Below are 8,403 nucleotides of genomic sequence, written 5' to 3' on the forward strand. Positions count from 1 at the left end.
TGTAAAGGTGTTGGGGCCGACCAACCCTTAGGAGCTCAGGACACTTGTTGTCAAGGCCGCTCCGTAGTAGGACATAGGGATATCCTGAGGTTTAAGGGCTTCAGAGTGAGGAATCAGTTGAGTGGATGAGATAGGTATAAGTGGTTGGTCGTATTAGGCGAGCAAGATATAATTTATAAAACCGAAGCGAGTAGAATAAAGTATGTAAAGCAAAGCAGACAACGCGAAGTGAAGCGAAGCAGACAAAGCAAGCAGACAAAGCAAAGCAGACGGAGTTCGATATCTCTTCTCCTATCAGCCATGACCCCTCTCTCTTATATCCCTCTATCTCCTTCCCCCTTGGCACCCCTGTCCCAATCGTCTCCTGGCCCCATCCTTTTGTCATAGCTAGACTCGAACTTGTCCTCGAGCTAGATTTCGAGTTCATCCTCGAACTAGGCTCGAGCTTGTCCTCAAGCCATGCTGGGCTGAGCTGAGCTGAGCTGAGTCATGCCAGTTGAGTTGAGCTTGCACTGTCGGTCAGCTCCATTGGTGCCTGGTCGCCTGACGGTTGCCTGGATTGGATTGTACCGCGTACCCCAGTACAATTCCTCCCCAACCTTCCGTGAGCCTAACCCTAGGCTCATCATGCTTCGTGCCATGTTCTTCCTCATGATGAGTGAGGTAAGATTGCTCATAGAGTTCTTGCATCATTCTTCATATTGTCAGGCCTTACCATTGATCCGCCTTCCAACCAATCAGAGTCAAGTATGATTTCGCCGCGCTCGCGGCGAAATCGAAAAAGGAATAGCGTCATTCACCTAAACACCAATCAAAATCGAATATTCCTGACCAATCAGAATCGAGAATGATTTCGCCGCGCTCGCGTCGAAATCGAAAGAGGAATAGCGCCATTTGGCCACCACTTCCTCCTCTACCAACGTGCCCCGTTGACACCAAACACATAATCATATTCCTGATAGTGTGAGCGATCGAAGCCTTGTGGTAGCTGGATGTCAACCTCAGTGAACCATCGTCTCTGATCTTCTAACTGTCGCTGACGTAACTGATATCGCGTTTGAGGTGCGTTCCTTCCGTTGTCTCCAGCTGGCACCCTTGACCCAGATGGATCGTCCTCACTATCAGCCTCATAGCCCTCAACCTCGTTGTTTTCCGATGATGACACTGAGGCTTCGTTGCTAGTGCCCGTTTCTGCTGACCTTTTCGGAGGCAAAAATCTCTTTAACCTGTCACCTCGAATCGGTGTCCGGATGGCGGTCCCATCAAGTTCTTCCAAGATATAGGTTCCAGTAGGTTCATCAGTCCCAGCCGTTCGAAGCACAGACCTAATGCGATATGGACCCAACCATATAAAGGCGAGCTTGTTTCCGAAATCTTTAGCCACCCTCGTGTTATGCAGCAGAACAAGGTCTCCTTCCTCTAGCGGTCCCGCCCTCATATTTTTGCGGCGGTCATCCTCCCATCGCTCGTTCGCGTTCTGTCGCACTCTCTCTACTCGGGCAATCGCTTCCTCGACATCTTCGTCTCGCCTGTCGATCTGTCTGGCTCGCAGCTCGAGCAAGTCGGCAGTGGTTCGTACATCCTGCCATGGCAGAGTTTGCCATGTACGATGTTCCAACTCAATCGGTAGTACATGTTCCTCCCCTAGCTGTACCCGAGCCGGTGTCATGCCAGTGAGCTCTTTCACGGTGGTTCGATCAGCCCAGAGGACAGAATGCAGGTAACGCTTCCACGGTAGCCTCCCGCCATCCGTCACTTTCATAAGTGCTTGGATAAGCGTCTTGTGTTTGACCTCTATGCTTCCTGCCACATGTGAGTTATAGGGCGATATCTGGACCTTCCTGATTTTGTAGAGTATCAGGAGAGCTTCGGTCCATAGCTTGTTCTCAGCGCCACCATCACATCCAAGCTGCTCGAGGCACCCCCAGCGACAAAGTACGTCCTCCCATAAGAACCTCGCTACCTGTCTAGAGCTTGGGCTTCCATCCAGGATCCTGGCCTCAGGCCACCCGGACAGCTCCTCTCTAGCTTGCACTATCCAGACTCCGCCCTTGATACTGGTACAGTCCACTGCCCATCTCTGCCCGAGGGCGTGGCCGACTCTGGCAATGAGGGGTTCCCACTGTCGACGCCCGTCACTCTGCTGACATTCCCTGCAGGTCCTCACATGTTGCTTGACATCTCAGTATAGGCTCTCCCACCAGTATCGCATGACGATTATCCGGTATGTCGCCTCTCGACCTTTGTGCCCATGCTCATTATAGAGGCGCTCTATAATCTCCTGTTGCTCTTCTGGGTCATCGACCACTCGCTTATCTGGTTGTCCGATACGCCCTCTCCGAAATAAAGCTTCGCCTACTACCCGGTACTTCACAGCCATCCTTCTGAGACGTCTAAACTCAGGCTGCGTGAGGCCCTGGGGCTTTTGCGCAGTCAGAAGATACTCGAGGATCAGCTGATGTTCCTTGCTGTACTGTCGCGCGGCTTCTGACTCCTCTTCCGCACTTGAGGAACCATCAGAACCATTACTTGTGGCATTCATGTTGGCTACAAGTAGCGCCGATCCAGGGATTGTGAAGTGAGGGCCTGGGATATATAGTGCTCCGAGAGCCCAGTCCAGCCATACCTCCTCATCTGGGTCTTCTGGCGGCAGGTCTTCCTTTCTCAGATTATTATATCGTCGTGACAGGCCATCAGCTGCAGCGTTCTTCGTCCCTTTCACATGCCGAACCTCAAAATCCCAGAAGGAAAGCCAGGCCAGCCATCTCGTGACCAGTGCTCCAGCGACATCAGAGGCAGGACGGTTGAGTTGCGCGACCAGCGTGTTGGCATCAGTTTCCACCACAAACTTCACCCTGTACAGGTAAAGCTTGAACTTCTTTAAAACCTTCATCAGGGCGCGACACTCCAGCTTCACTGCATCCCACTTCCTCTCAGAGGCTGACTATATACCACTCTCATAGCGAGCGACGGTTCGTCGTCCGTCAGGATGCACCTGACCTAGCGTTCCTCCGTAGCCATCACCACTCACATCAACATTAACTATGATCTCACCGGCACCTTCGCTGTAGTCAATAGGCCGTAGTGCTGGGGCTTCAGTTAACGCTTCCTGCAGGGTCCTCATTGCCTGCCTCTGCTCAGGTCCCTAAAGGAATCGCTGTCCTCGCCGAAACAATAAGAATATTGGTTTGGCGATCGTGGCGAAGTCTTTGATCCATACACGGTAGTACACGCAGACACCAATAAAAGCACGAGCGCCTTTCTGTGTGGTTGGTTCGGGCCAGTTGAGTATGACTTCCTTCTTTGCATGATCCGGATGCCGTCCATCCATGTCACAATAGTATCCGACAATCGTGACGCCATCTGCACCGATCTCTAGCTTTTTGCCAGAGACAGTAGCCCCTGCGCATTCCACAGCCAGTAGCATCTCACTGACTTGCTTCAGGTGTTCCAAAACGTACCGACGCACGCCTGGTCTTACTTCCTCGCCCCCATATGTCGTTCGTGGACCTCCGCAAACTCCGTCGTCAACATACACACCAGTATGATGCCGTACTGGTGACATAATTGACTGGGTAGCTCGGCAGAATTGCGCGACTGAGTTGGTTGCCCCTTGCGGCAGGGTTGTCTGCCTCAGCAGTCCTAGCTCAGTTTGGAATGAGGTCAAGTCCCTGCTTTCTTCAGCAAGACCCAGCTGATCGTACCCCGAGAAGAAGTCGGCCACTGTCACTAGCGCGCATCCGGCATACCGCTCCGAAAACTCGTCCGCAGAAGGAGGTACAAAGGCATCCCTGATCGTCACTTTGTTGATATGTGTGGCGGAATTGATCAGTCGATACTTCCCATCCTTCTTCTTAACCAGGAAGAAAGGATTCCTGTATGGTGCGTGGCTCCTTTCCAGTCGTCCCGAGGCAACTCTGTCTTGCAGCATCTCAATCACCGTCTGATTGAGTGCTCGAGGGATATGGAAGGGCTTAGCCTGCCATGGCTCATGCGGGATAGTTCGTATTATCTGAGGCGGTGCAACCTCTGGTCTTATCCGCCCTATCTCAGAGAAATCCCAGCTGAGGGATGCCTCCCTCCGAAACAGCATTTCTTCAACCAGCCTCCTTTCTTCAGGTGAGAAGCTAGGGTTGATTCGCATCTCTCTCAGCCGCTCAGCCGTGAGCCTCGTTCCTCGAGGGAACCTTGCCGTCCGGGACTCAAACCACTCATCCATCTCTGATGGCTGCTCAGGTAGAGCCCGTCGCTGCTGTTCTGGTAATAGCTCAGCAAACCAGTTCAAGCTCCCCCCTGGAACCGAGCCATCCTGCAAAGGTGCCGCAGCTGGGGTGACCTTGTCCGCCTTTCTCTTATACAAGGTCATGACCTGCAGCTCTCTGCTCTTCTTCGCCAGCCACCGCTTCTCTCCCAAGCGCTTTACTTCTTTCCTCTCAGCCCTCTTTTGCCGCCTTACCTCACCCATCATCGTCCTCAAGTCCGTCAGTGCTGTTGTTTGCACCCAATAGTCATCATCCCCGCCTTCCAGCCACTGTCTGGCATACGGGCGGAAACGCAGCTGGCTAACGAAACAGGGTTCCGGACTCATTAAGGCGGCATTGCCTCCGGATAGCAAGCCGCCTACTCGTTTCCCGCTATCTCTTCCATTTCCTCACTGTCTTCGGCAGGGCTTCTCATAGCAGGATATTCTGTGATAGCCTTAGCTGCTACCCATCTCACGCTCTTACTGCCATCCGGAGCATGTGCCCTACAGATGCAGCTCCCATCTCCCATATGATGCGTCTCGAGCTGCGCTATAGATATCCAGTCATTTCCCAGGATGATCCCTAGACTCAGGTTTCTGAAGACTGCGAAAATTACCGGATCATAGCTGATTTCTGACCCAACCAGGTGCAGTCGGGTTGCTACCCACCCAACACAATGCATCTTGCCCTGGTTTGCTGCCCTCATGTCCTGCAAGGTCAGCATTCCAGGCGAAATCTGATTGAGCACCAACCCATTCTCATGCGCGAATTCTTCACTCATGCAATTTGTACTCGCGCCGGTATCAATCAACGCCTTCACTTCCTGCCTTGAAGATCCAGCCCGTATGAGCACCATGGGCAAGGGTGACGCAATCCGTTGACGGTTATTTAGCCTGTCCTGCTGGGCAATATAATCACTGGTAAGTTCCCTCACAGCAAGGTCACCGCCATATAGAGCCCCAATCACCATCTCTTCTTGCTTTATTCCTGCCGTTCTCGATTTCTGCTTCCCCTGATTTTCCAGGCGCACTCTACGAGCTTCCTTCGCCGCAGCTAATTGGTCCTGTACCTCATTTGCGATCGATGGAGGTAGTGAGCGATACATGGCGCTGCGTATCTCAGGCATTAGCTGAAGGGATTCCATCATTGATACCTGCACAGTGCTGTTCATCAGGCGTTCCAGGAAGTTCACCACAGTCTGCTCGTGTGGGACCTCTTTCAAGTACTTTTGCAGTGTTGGCTTTCCTTTCACCTCTGCAGCTGGTGCGACCAGACATGGTTCTTCTTCCTCGTCCTGAATCTCGCATATCCGGCCGCTTCGCACAGTTTTGACTGTCGCTCTCATAGGCTGGCTATCCGGAGTGACTGCATTGGCCACTGTTGCGCGTGCCACACGGTCATATTCCATGAAGTATCCCTCTTCACCTACATTACCCATGACCTGGACACTGTTTGTCGCGGCTGTAGGCCGTTTTTCCATCAATTCGTCAATCTGCTGACGCTGGGTCTTCCCACACTGGCTGAACCTGGCTAACGGAATTGTGTCCCCACCGCTGCCAATGGCACCCCAACGAAAGGCCTTAATATCTTTATCCCAGTGGATCTGTCTGCTATCCATCAGGGGTTGCAGGAGAGGACATCCAGTTGCATGCCTATGTGGCTGATTGTCGTTTGCGCAGCACCATAGTTCCTGGAGTCGACTGGTCTGTCCCGCAGGTGCCATATTGCGGATATGCCCTACAGACGATATGGGTTCCCGAGCCTGTTGATTCGCGTACATTCCTTGGGTGGTCGTAGGGAACAGGCTTTCGACATAGGAGATGATATGACCCATCTGAGTACTGTTCTGTTTTCCACTCTTCAGTACCGGATCCTCACACACTGCTATCCGCTGCTTTAGACTCTCAACTGTTGTCGCTCCAATACGAAGGTTGTTGATGCACTGTTTCAAATCTTTATCCAGCTTAGTAGGGTCAGCATTCCGCCGTGTAACACCTGGGTACTGCTTCTTCAGTATTGCTTTAGGATCTCCTCCAATGGGGCCCTCTTTCTCGACTTGCCATCCGTACTGCATGCTCTGTGCGACTTGCTTCCCCGCAATCAGCACAGATGCAAAATCAGGCAAGGCCCTACGTTTTTCTCCTGCTGGTGTTGGCAAGTCACCAATCGCATCCAAGATTTGGTCCCTTCTATTCTCGGAGAATCCTTTAAGGAAAATTTGGATCAATTGATGGCTCCCGATTCGCCCTTCATGAATCATTCGCAGCCCAACCTGCTTGAACTCGCCCACATAAGCCAGAGGGGTCATAATCCTTTCTTCTCGCATACTTTGAGCCAGGATAGTTAAGTAACCCACACTCATTTTCATCATCCTACTATCTGAGTCACTGAATTCATCTAGCAGGTGCCTTTTAAATGTTTCCCAGCTACCAGTCTCGTAACCATCCAGCAGTCGAAGCCGAGAGCGAACGTCTTTCTTGGAATTCGCGACAACTTCCTTGCACCAGTCCCGCTTCTGGACTTCCTCGCGCTCAAGGTCTAGTTCAAACTCTTCTAGCCAGTCACTGGCATCGAGGCCGTCGAACCAACTGCTTTCCTTCCGCAGCACCCGTCGCTTGGGTCCTTGGTGGAGCTTGGTCAAAGCTTGGAGTAGGTTAGCCAGTTCTGGGCTCATTCTTTGCGTATTCTCTTGAGGGTGAGTTGTCCCTCCAGAAGGGGCCTCATTAGAAGGCGGCACGACGGGCGGAGAAGGGGCCTGGTTCTGTCCATGCATATCTGCTGTAGGCGACATCTCGTGGGTTGTGATGAGCTCCGTGGCCAAGTTGGATAGATGATGATAGATAATATCTGAAACTTTTCCAAACGTCAACTTTTTGTTCTGCTGTTTCTGCTGTCCATTCCAGGCCATCAGAGAGAGCCCAAATATATAGATCATGACCTTGAGTTCCTTCAAGATGTTTAGCCCTGTCAGAATCAGTAAAAGCATCCAGAACGCCCCTATCACATTAGTTTGATTAAATGCTGAGCTCCTGTAATCAAACCGTTGATGGCAATATTGACATGGCTTCCTTATCTCTTCCTCCTGCCCAATCGGCACTGATCCCTTTACCTTTGCGACCTGTCGCATTCTTATCCTATTGATCCTTCCGCTCGGATAGGAACATCTCCTTAAGCCACCACCCATCCCGCTCAGGAGAAGCCAGCCCTCTTACCTAGCAGGAATCTCCCTACGTAGGATGGTACAGCCTCACTTCGGGCGCCAATTGTAAAGGTGTTGGGGCCGACCAACCCTTAGGAGCTCAGGACACTTGTTGTCAAGGCCGCTCCGTAGTAGGACATAGGGATATCCTGAGGTTTAAGGGCTTCAGAGTGAGGAATCAGTTGAGTGGATGAGATAGGTATAAGTGGTTGGTCGTATTAGGCGAGCAAGATATAATTTATAAAACCGAAGCGAGTAGAATAAAGTATGTAAAGCAAAGCAGACAACGCGAAGTGAAGCGAAGCAGACAAAGCAAGCAGACAAAGCAAAGCAGACGGAGTTCGATATCTCTTCTCCTATCAGCCATGACCCCTCTCTCTTATATCCCTCTATCTCCTTCCCCCTTGGCACCCCTGTCCCAATCGTCTCCTGGCCCCATCCTTTTGTCATAGCTAGACTCGAACTTGTCCTCGAGCTAGATTTCGAGTTCATCCTCGAACTAGGCTCGAGCTTGTCCTCAAGCCATGCTGGGCTGAGCTGAGCTGAGCTGAGTCATGCCAGTTGAGTTGAGCTTGCACTGTCGGTCAGCTCCATTGGTGCCTGGTCGCCTGACGGTTGCCTGGATTGGATTGTACCGCGTACCCCAGTACAGTAGTTGGTCGGGGCTAGAAGACTTAATATATAAGGGTTTGATGAGGTCAGTTAGGGTTAGATGGTTTTATACTATGGGTGGGGTCGTTCAATTCATAGCTAATATGTATATAGGGCTAATAATGAATGATATTTACTATGAAATATACTATATATTTGTTTAGTTGATTGTATATATTCAATGTACTGACGAGAAGAGCAGATTATAATGCGTATGCTAGGGGTGGGTTCAGGTACTTGTATCAAACAGCAGGATATATTAAACTTAGTAGCGAATATTTAGGCGAGGCAAGATCAGAATATGTAAGT

The 8,403-nt window shown here is 51.2% G+C and overlaps 2 protein-coding genes across 2 annotated transcripts; both read right to left on the reverse strand.

Moving 5' to 3' along the window:
- Positions 1 to 4,620: 4,620 nt before the first annotated feature.
- On the reverse strand, positions 4,621 to 7,152 carry PV09_09806 (uncharacterized protein; the record flags this gene model as incomplete). The annotated part of the gene is made up of 1 exon (XM_016363948.1): positions 4,621 to 7,152. The coding sequence occupies one exon, from the start codon at positions 7,150 to 7,152 to the stop codon at positions 4,621 to 4,623; it is 2,532 nt and encodes an 843-aa protein (XP_016208223.1).
- A 387-nt stretch (positions 7,153 to 7,539) lies between these two features.
- On the reverse strand, positions 7,540 to 8,189 carry PV09_09807 (uncharacterized protein). The gene has a single exon (XM_016363949.1). The coding sequence runs from the start codon at positions 7,933 to 7,935 to the stop codon at positions 7,609 to 7,611; it is 327 nt and encodes a 108-aa protein (XP_016208224.1). The 5' UTR covers positions 7,936 to 8,189; the 3' UTR covers positions 7,540 to 7,608.
- Positions 8,190 to 8,403: the final 214 nt, after the last annotated feature.

This window comes from Verruconis gallopava (genome assembly GCF_000836295.1).
Source record: "Verruconis gallopava strain CBS 43764 unplaced genomic scaffold supercont1.208, whole genome shotgun sequence".
Classification (NCBI taxonomy): Eukaryota; Fungi; Ascomycota; class Dothideomycetes; order Venturiales; family Sympoventuriaceae; genus Verruconis; species Verruconis gallopava.

Coding starts and splice junctions, on each gene's coding strand:
- PV09_09807 (XM_016363949.1), bottom strand. CDS start 7,935: ATGAACTCGAAATCTAGCTCGAGGACAAGTTCGAGTCTAGCTATGACA.